Here is a 13,810-nt window from a genome sequence, read left to right as displayed (position 1 = left end):
AGATGCGTAAACGCAAATTATTATGGGTTGGAATGACGACACAAGGTGGGTCTCCTACAAAGGTAGTGTGCTATATTAAACCATTGCGTGTCGTTTGTAAATCTGTTAAGGATTGATACAATTTTGACAGTCTTTTTAAGGACTGTTGGGACGGATTTCTAAGGTAGCTTATCAACTCTTTAAGAGCCTTATTGACGATGGAACTCTTATAGTTGCAACAGTGGCCGTCACTGTTAATCTGTGCAGCGACTTAAAATCGGGCCGGCGCGAAAGGGCATCAGCGACGACGTTATAATCGTCCTAGTGGCTTATACTTCACAGAGAAGTTATTCTCCGCGAAGAAAGACAACCGTCTCGCCATTCTTTGTGAGAGGTGTGGACTGTTTACGGCCGTGCGTAATGACGCATAGTCCATTTATACAATGAGCGGTCTATCTCACAAGAGAAAGACCCTTAACTTAGCCAGAGCATATTTCATGGCAAGGAATTCCTTGTCATGTACCGGGTAATTGTGTTTAGCTGGTTGCAGCTGACGCGACAGATAGCAGATGACGCGCTCTGTGCTGTCTGTGTCATATTACATTAAGGCCCAGCCGATTGCAAACATCGGCGTCACAAACCACATGAAACGGTCCGTCTTGGTATTGGCGATTGCATCAAGCTTTGCGTAATCCCCAAAAGAAACGCTGACAATTCGCGTTTCATGAACATTTCTCATTTTCTTCAACAAAGAAGAAATATATACTGTCATTTCGGCGTAATTGCGTGAGAACTTGTGCAGGTACGCTGCTAAGCCGAGGAACTTTCGAAGTCTCTTAGCATCGACTGGCACAGGCTAGTTGATGTTCGCCTTGATCTTTTCCGGATCTGAACGTGGCATTTAGCCTGCAGCGAATATGCATTTCTTGAGATTTGCATACAACTTTGCTTACGCATAAGTGTAAGAACATTTTGAGGGTGGGAACGATGTACTTCAACTTCCAACTTTCCATTCATGACTCTGCTTTGCACGAGGACGTCATCAAAATAGCTCGGTGCAAAATCCCGCACCGACCCTAAGATAGGCGTTTTAAATTTTATTGGATGTTTTTCACGAGAAAGGATCCTTGGTTCGTACTACTCAATTTATTCGAGTGGTCATACTTCGACGCTGCCTGTGCTTGTGCACAGTCGTCAAGATCTAACTCCAAATCACAATGGTGGACCTTTGACGCTACCTGTACTTGTGCATAGCCGTCGAAATCTAACTCCACGATGTGATGAGTATTCACACTGGGGTGATGTGCAGTCGTTCAAACGACCGACCCACAAGTGAGGTCATCGCACACACTCGTTGGACACCACACGCTTGAGAACACTCAAAACCTTCATCAGATAACCCTCTGTTTAACGAGAGACAGGTATCGTCACGGCTTGATGCTGCGTTTATATGTGACTCGTACTTTTTGAGCCGTGGTAATCCAATGATGACATCCAATTTTTCATCCAATTAAGTACGATGAGATCAGTATCGTACTGTTTACCCTTTAACGTGCATTGGATACCAACTACACGTTACATTTCTGTTACAAAAAAGGCGCCTGTTGCTAGACGCACTGTCATCATCATTGAAGGGATATCGCGCTCATTAATTTTGGGCCTGCGATGTTCTAGCGATTGGCGTCGATCGACGCCCCACAATCAACTAGGGGCATAAGTTGCAATTTCTTTTGACACTGTATTTTCAAGGTGATGAGGTTAGCCTCATCACCTGGGGCAGTTACACACAATGCTTGTGTGCGAGGAGTAACTTTCGTTAAAAGGCCTGCAAAATCTTTTGACGTTGCTGGATCAGAAGGGTGCTCCGCACCTACTCACCCAGACCGTTTTTTGACGATCCGCCTCGCCGCTGCGATTTCGCAACAGCGTCGGATCCGTGTCCTCCACTTACCCTAGCGGGAGGTCGTGTGTTTCGCTCACTGTTTGTTGGCACTGGAGGTGAGGCACTACATTCATAGACGTAGTAATCCAGTTTTTTACAGCAGTTGCATTTTTTGCAATCGTGTGTGACTTGATGAGCGAGGTTTCTCGCTCTCTACGTACGAGAGGTCCATAGATTCTGGACCCCGTTTTCTTGTAGTCTCGGAGAACAATAAGCCTCGAGAGAACAAAAGCCTGTTAAGACTGAAGTCCTTATATGCTATGGAGATCGCTTGGTCAAGCTACTCTAATTCAAGCCGGAACAGGTGTGTCTTGACAGGATCGTCTACAAGAGATGATTCACAAATACACTGACCAGACATCGAATATGCTGGGCATAAGCGTGAAGGTCGCGCGTGCCCTGCTTTAAATCCAGGAGCACAGCTCGAGCCCTGACTTTGGCTCGTCGTGGCACGAATGCTTGCCTGAGCCGGGTCTTAAAGACCTCATACAACCAAAACCTAATGGGATGTGAAGCACGAGTACCGAGGCCCAAGATTTGGCACGTCTGGCTAAGTTGGACTTGCCAAATATCACTTTTGTCACATCATCACATATACGCCGAGCTTAAGTGGCTTCGTCTTACTCGACGAACCATCCTAAAAGGGAGTCGCCTTCGACTGCCTTAATTTTTTATTTTTTAAGCTTTCGGGTCGCGCTCGCTAGCAGCATGTAAATACCACTGTCTCAACAGTTCTAATTGTTGAGCACCCTCTTCTCTCAACACAGCCGCGTGTTGAGAGCCTTGTTGGTGAAGCAAGTCTACTTTCTCTTGAGCCCCGTCGAGGTCGTGTTCTATTGACTCGGCTATGGCCGCATGTTGTCTATCTGTGTTCAGAGTGAACAGCATGGCGCCAACGGCTGGTCCGCCCTACGACCGTTCGATCGCTCTCCATTCAAGAACACTCGAATGAATAAGCCTTTCACGCGTTGCGCGATAGCCTTCTTGAGGGGCTTGAAAGCTCCCCTCTTCTTTGTCCAACATGTCTATGTTGGGTGGAACGTGCGAGTGCAACTGCACGAATGTAATTGTGTAGAAAGGTAGCCTGAATGGAACGGGGCACCCTTTGCTAGCACTATTAACAATACTAGATCACCTACACTGATTACAGTGAGGGTGGGGTGGCTCGGTTACTCCACGTAGAAGACGTACAGAGGAAGATTACAGGTAGCTAAGTAATCTTAGCTACCAAAGGTTAGTTTGAAGGCCTTCGAAGAGAGCAAAGGTAAAACCGTATGAATATTAAATTCCTATATAACGATCGTCTATCTACTACTGACTTTATTATGTTAATAACTAATTTTGTATCGCGCCTACTTGCGCACCGCACAATCGTGTCTTATAACGATTGGCTGGGTGATTTGAACGTAAATCAACATTGCGTCAATACTTCCAATTTAATACTATTGGAACTATCAAGTCAAAATTAATAAAGATAATAATTTTGTACTTCTTAATTTATTTCCTCATATAGGAAATAGGATATATTATTCCACTTATAGGAAAATAATTCGTCACGGGACACCCCGTTACACCGAAGGACTTCAAGAAAGCAGAGACGCGAAGCGTCTATAACGTCACAAAATCATANAAAAGTATAACTGTATCAATATATGCAGTCCCTACCTAACAATCTTCTATCTTCTGCTGACTTCAATTTATTAATAAGTAACTATGTATGGCGCCTACTGGTGCACCGCACAATCGTGTCTTATAACGATTGGCGGGGTTCAATTTAAACTTAGATCACCCAATCAAAAAAACTAATATCTTATTGCGTCAATATTACGGGATTTGGGAATATTGGATTATTAAGTCAAAATTATCAAAGATAGTAGTTTTGTACTTCTTCATTTATTTCCTTTCAGAGAAATAACACTTATTATTACTCTTATAGGAAGTAATATTTACAAAACGAGACACCTCGTTAAATCACCCCCTCCCCCCACATTCACAATAGTGACGGATGTAGATTGACAAAGAAATACTATCATGTCTTTCACTGTATTTTTGCATTATTGGTTTTTATTTAAATTCCAATTTGTCGCATTATTGATATTTGTTCAGAAACCAATTCGTTTCGTATGGCTACCAACAAGTCTGCGCGCGTAGCCCATGAGGCCGCAAAGCTGGCAGCTGCACGTATCAGTGCAGCTGCTTATAATGCAAATGTTTCAGTAGACGCTAATGCGCCTACTGTGGAAAATAAGTCACCTCCTACTCCCATTGGAGGTGACTGGTCCAAGTCACCGTCATCATCCGACTCAGTGGCTCATGTGAAGGCCACCGGATCACCCGGGGTCGAGTCCGTTAAACCTTCGGGTTCTAACGTGACCACCAAAGAGGTGATGAGGATGTTGCTCGAGTCGTCGGATCTCTTTGGTGTGGAGTCATCTGATGATGACTTCATGGGCGACAAACACTCAGGTGATGTTGTAATGCGTCATCAGGAGCAAAGTGATCGTGAAGGTCACTTCGAACAGCATCCTACTGGTGGTACTACTATGCACACCGGGAACGGAGTGATTTTAGGGATGACTCCGAGAATAATGTTAAAATAAACGCTAACATGAGCCAACAACCTTTGTTCCAAGCTTGGACTGCATTTGTACAGAATGTGCAAAGCATAGGCCGTGAGGTCTGGCTTGACAAATTGGATGCTTTCCGTGAATAGTTCGAAAAATGGACCGTAGTCGGTGCACGCTACAAGCTGCACCGTTTGTCAAGAGAGGCAGAAATACCTTGCCTCTTGTGGGGGGGGGCTGATGCCCATGCTGATTTAACCAACCATCATACGAGGGTGGATGCCCATCCCAACGAACGAGATAGCTCGTTCAAACCCCTTTTTTACCTCACGGTGGTTCGAGAGGCGTTCAACAAGAAAACGCTTCTCACAATCTAAATCGTCAATGGAAGTAGAGGGGAGGATCGGGTTCGCTTCATTTGACGAACCCGAATAAACATCGTGATTAGGATCACAACCTTAACTATTTGAGGGAGGACACTGATCACGAGCGATTCCGTCGCCGCGAGTTAGCGATGACCGCTGATAATGTTTCTCGTGACCAGTTGAGAAACTGTGCGCAAGTTGCATTCTGGACATATCCGCGAAGTATCGCTTCAAGGATACAGTTTGCACGCTTCGTCCGACCATCCGTTTCAAGATGATCAGTAGTTGACATTTTCAACTGTGTTTAAAGTCATTTAAATAGAGTCTGCCAGAATTCCGCAGTGAATTTAGGGTCTCGCTCTGAGACAAGTTCACCGAGTAGCCCATGGATGCGAATACTGTCAATAAAGACACAAGCAGAGCCTTTGGCAGTGACCGGCAACGGAACTGCAGCAAGATGTACCATTTTGCTAAAAACATCAATAAAAACAAGAAAACCATTATTCTTGCGATCGTTGTCGGGAAATTTGAAGACGAGGTCTATAAATACAGACTGCCAACACCTTGCCGAGACAGGCACGCACAGGTTGTAACGGAGCACGGGACGAAGTACTGGGCTTACCCACTGAAAAACTTCGCAACCACGTATGGGCTTGCGGACGAACTTGTACTGGCGTGGCCAGTATAAGTCGCGACTTATCGTGAAATAAGTCTTCTCACGTCCACGATGCCCGCTTATGGGTGCATCGTTGCACTCATACTAGATGCGTAAACGCAAATTATTATGGGTTGGAATGACGACACAAGGTGGGTCTCCTACAAAGGTAGTGTGCTATATTAAACCATTGCGTGTCGTTTGTAAATCTGTTAAGGATTGATACAATTTTGACAGTCTTTTTAAGGACTGTTGGGACGGATTTCTAAGGTAGCTTATCAACTCTTTAAGAGCCTTATTGACGATGGAACTCTTATAGTTGCAACAGTGGCCGTCACTGTTAATCTGTGCAGCGACTTAAAATCGGGCCGGCGCGAAAGGGCATCAGCGACGACGTTATAATCGTCCTAGTGGCTTATACTTCACAGAGAAGTTATTCTCCGCGAAGAAAGACAACCGTCTCGCCATTCTTTGTGAGAGGTGTGGACTGTTTACGGCCGTGCGTAATGACGCATAGTCCATTTATACAATGAGCGGTCTATCTCACAAGAGAAAGACCCTTAACTTAGCCAGAGCATATTTCATGGCAAGGAATTCCTTGTCATGTACCGGGTAATTGTGTTTAGCTGGTTGCAGCTGACGCGACAGATAGCAGATGACGCGCTCTGTGCTGTCTGTGTCATATTACATTAAGGCCCAGCCGATTGCAAACATCGGCGTCACAAACCACATGAAACGGTCCGTCTTGGTATTGGCGATTGCATCAAGCTTTGCGTAATCCCCAAAAGAAACGCTGACAATTCGCGTTTCATGAACATTTCTCATTTTCTTCAACAAAGAAGAAATATATACTGTCATTTCGGCGTAATTGCGTGAGAACTTGTGCAGGTACGCTGCTAAGCCGAGGAACTTTCGAAGTCTCTTAGCATCGACTGGCACAGGCTAGTTGATGTTCGCCTTGATCTTTTCCGGATCTGAACGTGGCATTTAGCCTGCAGCGAATATGCATTTCTTGAGATTTGCATACAACTTTGCTTACGCATAAGTGTAAGAACATTTTGAGGGTGGGAACGATGTACTTCAACTTCCAACTTTCCATTCATGACTCTGCTTTGCACGAGGACGTCATCAAAATAGCTCGGTGCAAAATCCCGCACCGACCCTAAGATAGGCGTTTTAAATTTTATTGGATGTTTTTCACGAGAAAGGATCCTTGGTTCGTACTACTCAATTTATTCGAGTGGTCATACTTCGACGCTGCCTGTGCTTGTGCACAGTCGTCAAGATCTAACTCCAAATCACAATGGTGGACCTTTGACGCTACCTGTACTTGTGCATAGCCGTCGAAATCTAACTCCACGATGTGATGAGTATTCACACTGGGGTGATGTGCAGTCGTTCAAACGACCGACCCACAAGTGAGGTCATCGCACACACTCGTTGGACACCACACGCTTGAGAACACTCAAAACCTTCATCAGATAACCCTCTGTTTAACGAGAGACAGGTATCGTCACGGCTTGATGCTGCGTTTATATGTGACTCGTACTTTTTGAGCCGTGGTAATCCAATGATGACATCCAATTTTTCATCCAATTAAGTACGATGAGATCAGTATCGTACTGTTTACCCTTTAACGTGCATTGGATACCAACTACACGTTACATTTCTGTTACAAAAAAGGCGCCTGTTGCTAGACGCACTGTCATCATCATTGAAGGGATATCGCGCTCATTAATTTTGGGCCTGCGATGTTCTAGCGATTGGCGTCGATCGACGCCCCACAATCAACTAGGGGCATAAGTTGCAATTTCTTTTGACACTGTATTTTCAAGGTGATGAGGTTAGCCTCATCACCTGGGGCAGTTACACACAATGCTTGTGTGCGAGGAGTAACTTTCGTTAAAAGGCCTGCAAAATCTTTTGACGTTGCTGGATCAGAAGGGTGCTCCGCACCTACTCACCCAGACCGTTTTTTGACGATCCGCCTCGCCGCTGCGATTTCGCAACAGCGTCGGATCCGTGTCCTCCACTTACCCTAGCGGGAGGTCGTGTGTTTCGCTCACTGTTTGTTGGCACTGGAGGTGAGGCACTACATTCATAGACGTAGTAATCCAGTTTTTTACAGCAGTTGCATTTTTTGCAATCGTGTGTGACTTGATGAGCGAGGTTTCTCGCTCTCTACGTACGAGAGGTCCATAGATTCTGGACCCCGTTTTCTTGTAGTCTCGGAGAACAATAAGCCTCGAGAGAACAAAAGCCTGTTAAGACTGAAGTCCTTATATGCTATGGAGATCGCTTGGTCAAGCTACTCTAATTCAAGCCGGAACAGGTGTGTCTTGACAGGATCGTCTACAAGAGATGATTCACAAATACACTGACCAGACATCGAATATGCTGGGCATAAGCGTGAAGGTCGCGCGTGCCCTGCTTTAAATCCAGGAGCACAGCTCGAGCCCTGACTTTGGCTCGTCGTGGCACGAATGCTTGCCTGAGCCGGGTCTTAAAGACCTCATACAACCAAAACCTAATGGGATGTGAAGCACGAGTACCGAGGCCCAAGATTTGGCACGTCTGGCTAAGTTGGACTTGCCAAATATCACTTTTGTCACATCATCACATATACGCCGAGCTTAAGTGGCTTCGTCTTACTCGACGAACCATCCTAAAAGGGAGTCGCCTTCGACTGCCTTAATTTTTTATTTTTTAAGCTTTCGGGTCGCGCTCGCTAGCAGCATGTAAATACCACTGTCTCAACAGTTCTAATTGTTGAGCACCCTCTTCTCTCAACACAGCCGCGTGTTGAGAGCCTTGTTGGTGAAGCAAGTCTACTTTCTCTTGAGCCCCGTCGAGGTCGTGTTCTATTGACTCGGCTATGGCCGCATGTTGTCTATCTGTGTTCAGAGTGAACAGCATGGCGCCAACGGCTGGTCCGCCCTACGACCGTTCGATCGCTCTCCATTCAAGAACACTCGAATGAATAAGCCTTTCACGCGTTGCGCGATAGCCTTCTTGAGGGGCTTGAAAGCTCCCCTCTTCTTTGTCCAACATGTCTATGTTGGGTGGAACGTGCGAGTGCAACTGCACGAATGTAATTGTGTAGAAAGGTAGCCTGAATGGAACGGGGCACCCTTTGCTAGCACTATTAACAATACTAGATCACCTACACTGATTACAGTGAGGGTGGGGTGGCTCGGTTACTCCACGTAGAAGACGTACAGAGGAAGATTACAGGTAGCTAAGTAATCTTAGCTACCAAAGGTTAGTTTGAAGGCCTTCGAAGAGAGCAAAGGTAAAACCGTATGAATATTAAATTCCTATATAACGATCGTCTATCTACTACTGACTTTATTATGTTAATAACTAATTTTGTATCGCGCCTACTTGCGCACCGCACAATCGTGTCTTATAACGATTGGCTGGGTGATTTGAACGTAAATCAACATTGCGTCAATACTTCCAATTTAATACTATTGGAACTATCAAGTCAAAATTAATAAAGATAATAATTTTGTACTTCTTAATTTATTTCCTCATATAGGAAATAGGATATATTATTCCACTTATAGGAAAATAATTCGTCACGGGACACCCCGTTACACCGAAGGACTTCAAGAAAGCAGAGACGCGAAGCGTCTATAACGTCACAAAATCATACGAGCGAGTAGTTGCATACGCTTGTAAATGGTGAAATCGATTACATCGAAAGAGAAGTTAGCCTTGAGGCAATTCCTTCAATACATGCTCTTTTAGAGCGAGACGGTTAGGATTCTTAGTAATAAATATCTTGACAAGTCAGGCATCGTACCCATCGAATGTAATATATTGTGTTAAAGCATTTCGCAACTTTCGAAACTACCTGCTTTCACTAAAAACAACACTATATTCCGAACTTTCGACAGACCTCATGCACTCGAAGAAGTTTGTTCAGCATGGGATGTTTGTACCAGTCTTCCACCGTTCCATAACGAATAGTAGCTCGGCACTCTTTAAAATTGTCGAGAACGAACCTGTAAATAATTGATGACGACAATTTCGCCAAGATGTTCACATCATCAAGATGGTGAAAGGCGTATGCCAAAAATTTAATATGGTCGGAACTATAGATCTTTTTAAAATTCGCTTGAACTTGAGGGCCCCGGGCGTAAGGCCAAGCGCGACTGGGTTTACTCGGTTTTGACCCTGTTGGCGGATTAAAAAATATATCGAACTGCCTTTGAAACCGCTTCAGTTTTTCTCCAGTAGTTGCAAGTACAGTTACGCTTTCGGGGAGGATACCTCGAGGTATTCCATTTTGAATATATTGTTTCAATAAATGAGGAGACGTACCAAACAGAATCAACGTATCGATTTCATAAACCTCAAAACATGCGCGAATTCGAAATTCAGAGAAAGGTTTCAACATTCTGAAATAAAACGATGGTTCTTTAAGCATTGCATCCTGTTCGAGTTTAGTTTTCGATGACATCTCCGATCTGACCTCACTTTTTAAAGTTCGTAGTGGATTGAACGCTTCAATCATAGATTCAAGAGTCTCGGCTACCTCTGTAATCACAGCAGCTCCGCGAAGCCTGCGGTTTAAGTTGATGTCCTCTGGAATCGTAGCATGCTCGTTGGCTTTCGACGCAATGTACTGCGAGTTACGCGTGGATAGCGCCGCAGTATGGCTGTACGAAGTCTTGGCACACGCAGCCACAAGAAAAAGCACCACACGGAGCATTTTAAAAACTGTTTGATATCTTGGTGTCTTGAAGCTATAATTACCGTCACAGCTGTGAGTAGGTGCGTAATAGATGATCCACACAACGAGGAGATCGTACCTGGTGGTTGTGGGGAAAACTGACAAGTGAGAGTGAAGCGAGTTCAAGTTAATGTGGCAAAGCAAAAACTCGCTCTCGCCACGCAGTTGCGACTTTGAACGCATAAAATATCCAAAAGGAGAGGCTCCTGCTACTGGCTTGAGGTGGAAAGTTTGGACACCTAGCCGATGCGGGAAGGATCCATTGCGACATCACCGAGAAAAAACGTGACGTGACGATCTGATCGCAGCTTAAATATTTGCATTATAGCAACTTAAGATTCCAAGAGGCTTCTGATTAGCGAAGAATTCCGTGCTTTCATGCAGACCCCATACGAGGTATCAGAATGGCTAATTACCGTACGGGCTCGACCTACAATGCAAGGAAGCAACCTTTTGGATATTGCATCTGACCGAAGAGGTGAGTATGAAGCAATGATGTAAGACTTTGCATTACAAAAATCAAATCTGCGGCAAATGCTCGTTGTTTAACAAGTTGCGGGGTTATCTATAGTAGAAAAAGCAGCGACAGGAGCGACTTTGTCGAAAGAGCAGCTACTTTCTTAGAACCTATCGGTCGGCATCATTTGCATTTCATCTAATGAATAACTTTTCCGTATAGTTTATAAACGTTGCGGGCGAGAGGTCCTATTTTGGCGCAAGATCCGCCTATCTGCAACTTCCGGGTAATGTTACCTGGAAGGTAAGCCTGATATTGTTGCCAAACGCTCTTTTTTTATTGGCCAGAAAAAAAGGTACGTATCCTTTCTATCCTACGCGATAATATTGTGTCGGATACATTTGGCTGTCACCATTAGCTATCGATTCAGAGAGGAACTATACAGAGATTAAGTGCCAACATAAGAGAACAACCACCTGGATTCTACGAATGGTGGTTTCTGGATGAAAGCTGGACTGGTTCTGAAGCCCATCAACGTCCAGCACAACTACCAGACCTTCTCAGTTTTCGGGCTGCCAACACTCTTTTTAAGAACCAATCAATGCAGCGTACAACATTCATTTATCGATCGTGCAAGCGCTGAGAATCGAATCATGTTTTAACATGATAAAATAAGTGGATAGCGTTCTCAATAATCTTATTGCTTGATACTTATCGAGATAACCTTCAGCCTGCTGGTAAAATCATGAACTGGTTCTTATGCGCTGCGCAAAAGATTGCTTTGTGTATCAAGCATACGTTTAATCCACGTAGCAATATATTGCATTACAAGTCGTAGGTACAGGCATCGAATGCGTTGGAAGAGAAGCTAAAAGAGCGGCAATTTCTCGTTTCATTAGCTATGACCACATAATGGTCGTCTTAGTCGCGGCTGCCTGTACGATTCAGTATTAAAGCTTTTGTAACTGTACCGATGAGTTTAAAAAAGATTTTGCGTAAAAAAAAAAAAAGGTTGATACTGTCGTATAAAAAACGGAAAAAAAAACTGTACTGCCATATTAAGAAAAACGTATTTAAAAAAAAGACGAGTTAAAGAGGTCCACAGAGGCACCGAAAGGATGTCTTTTGATACAAACAATTGCGATTCACGCCATGATTCGCGTCGAGATGCCATCCATCCGTGGGCTTGCCTTTATAAAAGCAACCTCGTCCATGACAATAACAATGAAAGCTTCGAAAGTGGCAGTCGGCATCCGTGGCGCAGCCGTCGAGATGATACGTCATTGGATCCGAATCTTTTCCATTGCCTCTTGTCACGGAAAATTCAAATGTGCTGTGCACGGGGTAATGGTCCGAGAGGTCAATGAGCGCCATTTGGACATTGCTTTCAGGCGCGGTCCAATCGGCAATAAAGTGTTTGACTTGATTTACGTGCGCGGCAAGCGTTGGATTGGTACGTGGCTGTTGATAAGGAGCTACTGAAAGGTGTGAGGGCAGTTTATACCGAGTCGTGATAATCAATGCCTCTGTACCTTGGCCGTATAGGATGTAGTCTAGCCACTCAAGCGGACAGCACGGACAGTAGCACTTTAAGTCGACTTCATGATGAAATCGACGCCAAGACGTATTCATGGCAACGTGCTGATTACAAGTCGTTCGTGTGGCAAGGGACGGATAAAAGACATGATCCTTTAGAAACCACGTGATTCAAATGAGAGCAAAGTATTCATTATTGAGACAAAACGACACAAACCTTGAGGGGGCCCCAATTCGTGACATATTGCTTCGAACATTTGTTGCTAATGGCCGCACCATCACGTCCAACGAGAACATTCGTGTGTGGGCTGCAACACAATTCAATTCATTCTGTTCAAAACAAATTGGTCAACTGCAGTTTGACATTCATGGATCGTACTCGCTTGTGAACATTTGATTGCCGACTTGATGAGGCTCATGCGCTTGTAAGAGCTCGATTAAATGGGCGACTTCGTCTCGAAACGTGTGGTTGTCGACATTAAAATCCCCAGCAAAAAGCAATGGCTATTTAACCACAGAAGAGAGAGAGAGAGATGGCACCATTTAGATCCTATTTCTCGGTAGAAAAGCCACAATCATAACGGTACGACGTACCTCGTGGTGTGGAATGCCAATATTGTTGATAAATGTCCGCATCTTTTTATAAAAAAACGTTACGTTAATTTGGCATAAATTCGATATTTTGATCGATTGTACCTGTTTGGCTTGCTTGATTCGATCGGATCGACCTTCTGAGGTTGACCAGGCCTTAAAAAAAACATGCAAACCTCAGCACTTTGTTTGAATTCGGCCAGAATGAAATAAATAGATCTTACCTGCATATGCGTGGCAAATACATTAAATACCTTTGACGTGTCGTTCACGGTCTTTAATACTCGCGCATATTTGACGCCTTTAGCAGCCAAACAGTCCGAGTAGTGACACGCATCGCGGTACACATGTTGCGCTTCTCGAATGATTGGCCATTTCGACACGACCATCACTCCTCCATTGAGCAAACTCGTAAACGGGTCTGGGTCATGCAAAATCGTCGTCCAAAAATGAAATCCAAATTGTTGAAATTCGGTCAGCATTTCATCGCGTTGAGTTTGAATATCTGCCTCAGCAAACGTCACAATGTCAATTGTTTCGGATATCCGATGCAGTGATTCCGGTACTCGCAGCAGCCGCTCTCTCTGTCCGTCCTTGGACACTTCATACGGCCGGCCGAATAAATTGTACTACCGTCAGTATTAATTTGCTTGTCCAATTAGATTAACATTTCGTAAGACTTGTCGATATATTTGTTCTACCTGAAGCACCTCAAAGCTCATGCTTTCGACGATCGAAGCAGGAGTGTCCCTGAAAGCCGAAAAGGATCTTTCCCATACGTTGACTCTTGCGCTACTTTCGTGAGTGTCCAGCTGGGCGAGAGCTTTGTGAAGCACAATCCCCGATACGAAGACCAGCAGAACAACCATCATGTCGGAAAAAGAACGAAAATTTAAACGCATGTGCTACTACTAGTAGTAAGGTTATGAAAAAGGTATTCGAAACTTACTACTAACCATTAAAAAATGCACTAGTTTCTT

The 13,810-nt window shown here is 44.4% G+C and overlaps 3 protein-coding genes across 3 annotated transcripts; 1 reads left to right on the top strand and 2 right to left on the bottom strand.

Annotated features, from left to right (window-relative positions):
- Positions 1-9,385: 9,385 nt before the first annotated feature.
- CCR75_002585 (uncharacterized protein) lies at positions 9,386-10,225 on the bottom strand (the record flags this gene model as incomplete). Its single annotated transcript, XM_067960682.1, has 1 exon — positions 9,386-10,225. One exon carries the CDS (start codon positions 10,223-10,225, stop codon positions 9,386-9,388), a length of 840 nt encoding a protein of 279 aa, XP_067823334.1.
- Positions 10,226-11,792: 1,567 nt separating this feature from the next.
- On the bottom strand, positions 11,793-13,702 carry CCR75_002587 (uncharacterized protein; the record flags this gene model as incomplete). Its single annotated transcript, XM_067960684.1, has 7 exons — positions 11,793-12,392; positions 12,457-12,547; positions 12,619-12,743; positions 12,834-12,875; positions 12,936-12,986; positions 13,055-13,459; positions 13,499-13,702. 7 exons carry the CDS (start codon positions 13,700-13,702, stop codon positions 11,793-11,795), a joined length of 1,518 nt encoding a protein of 505 aa, XP_067823336.1.
- On the top strand, positions 11,856-12,409 carry CCR75_002586 (uncharacterized protein; the record flags this gene model as incomplete). Its single annotated transcript, XM_067960683.1, has 2 exons — positions 11,856-12,156; positions 12,249-12,409. 2 exons carry the CDS (start codon positions 11,856-11,858, stop codon positions 12,407-12,409), a joined length of 462 nt encoding a protein of 153 aa, XP_067823335.1.
- Positions 13,703-13,810: the final 108 nt, after the last annotated feature.

Source organism: Bremia lactucae, linkage group LG8 (genome assembly GCF_004359215.1).
Source record: "Bremia lactucae strain SF5 linkage group LG8, whole genome shotgun sequence".
NCBI classification, from domain to species: domain Eukaryota; phylum Oomycota; class Peronosporomycetes; order Peronosporales; family Peronosporaceae; genus Bremia; species Bremia lactucae.
Note: the sequence above shows the minus strand (reverse complement) of the source record. Positions and strands in the feature narration are given on the sequence as shown.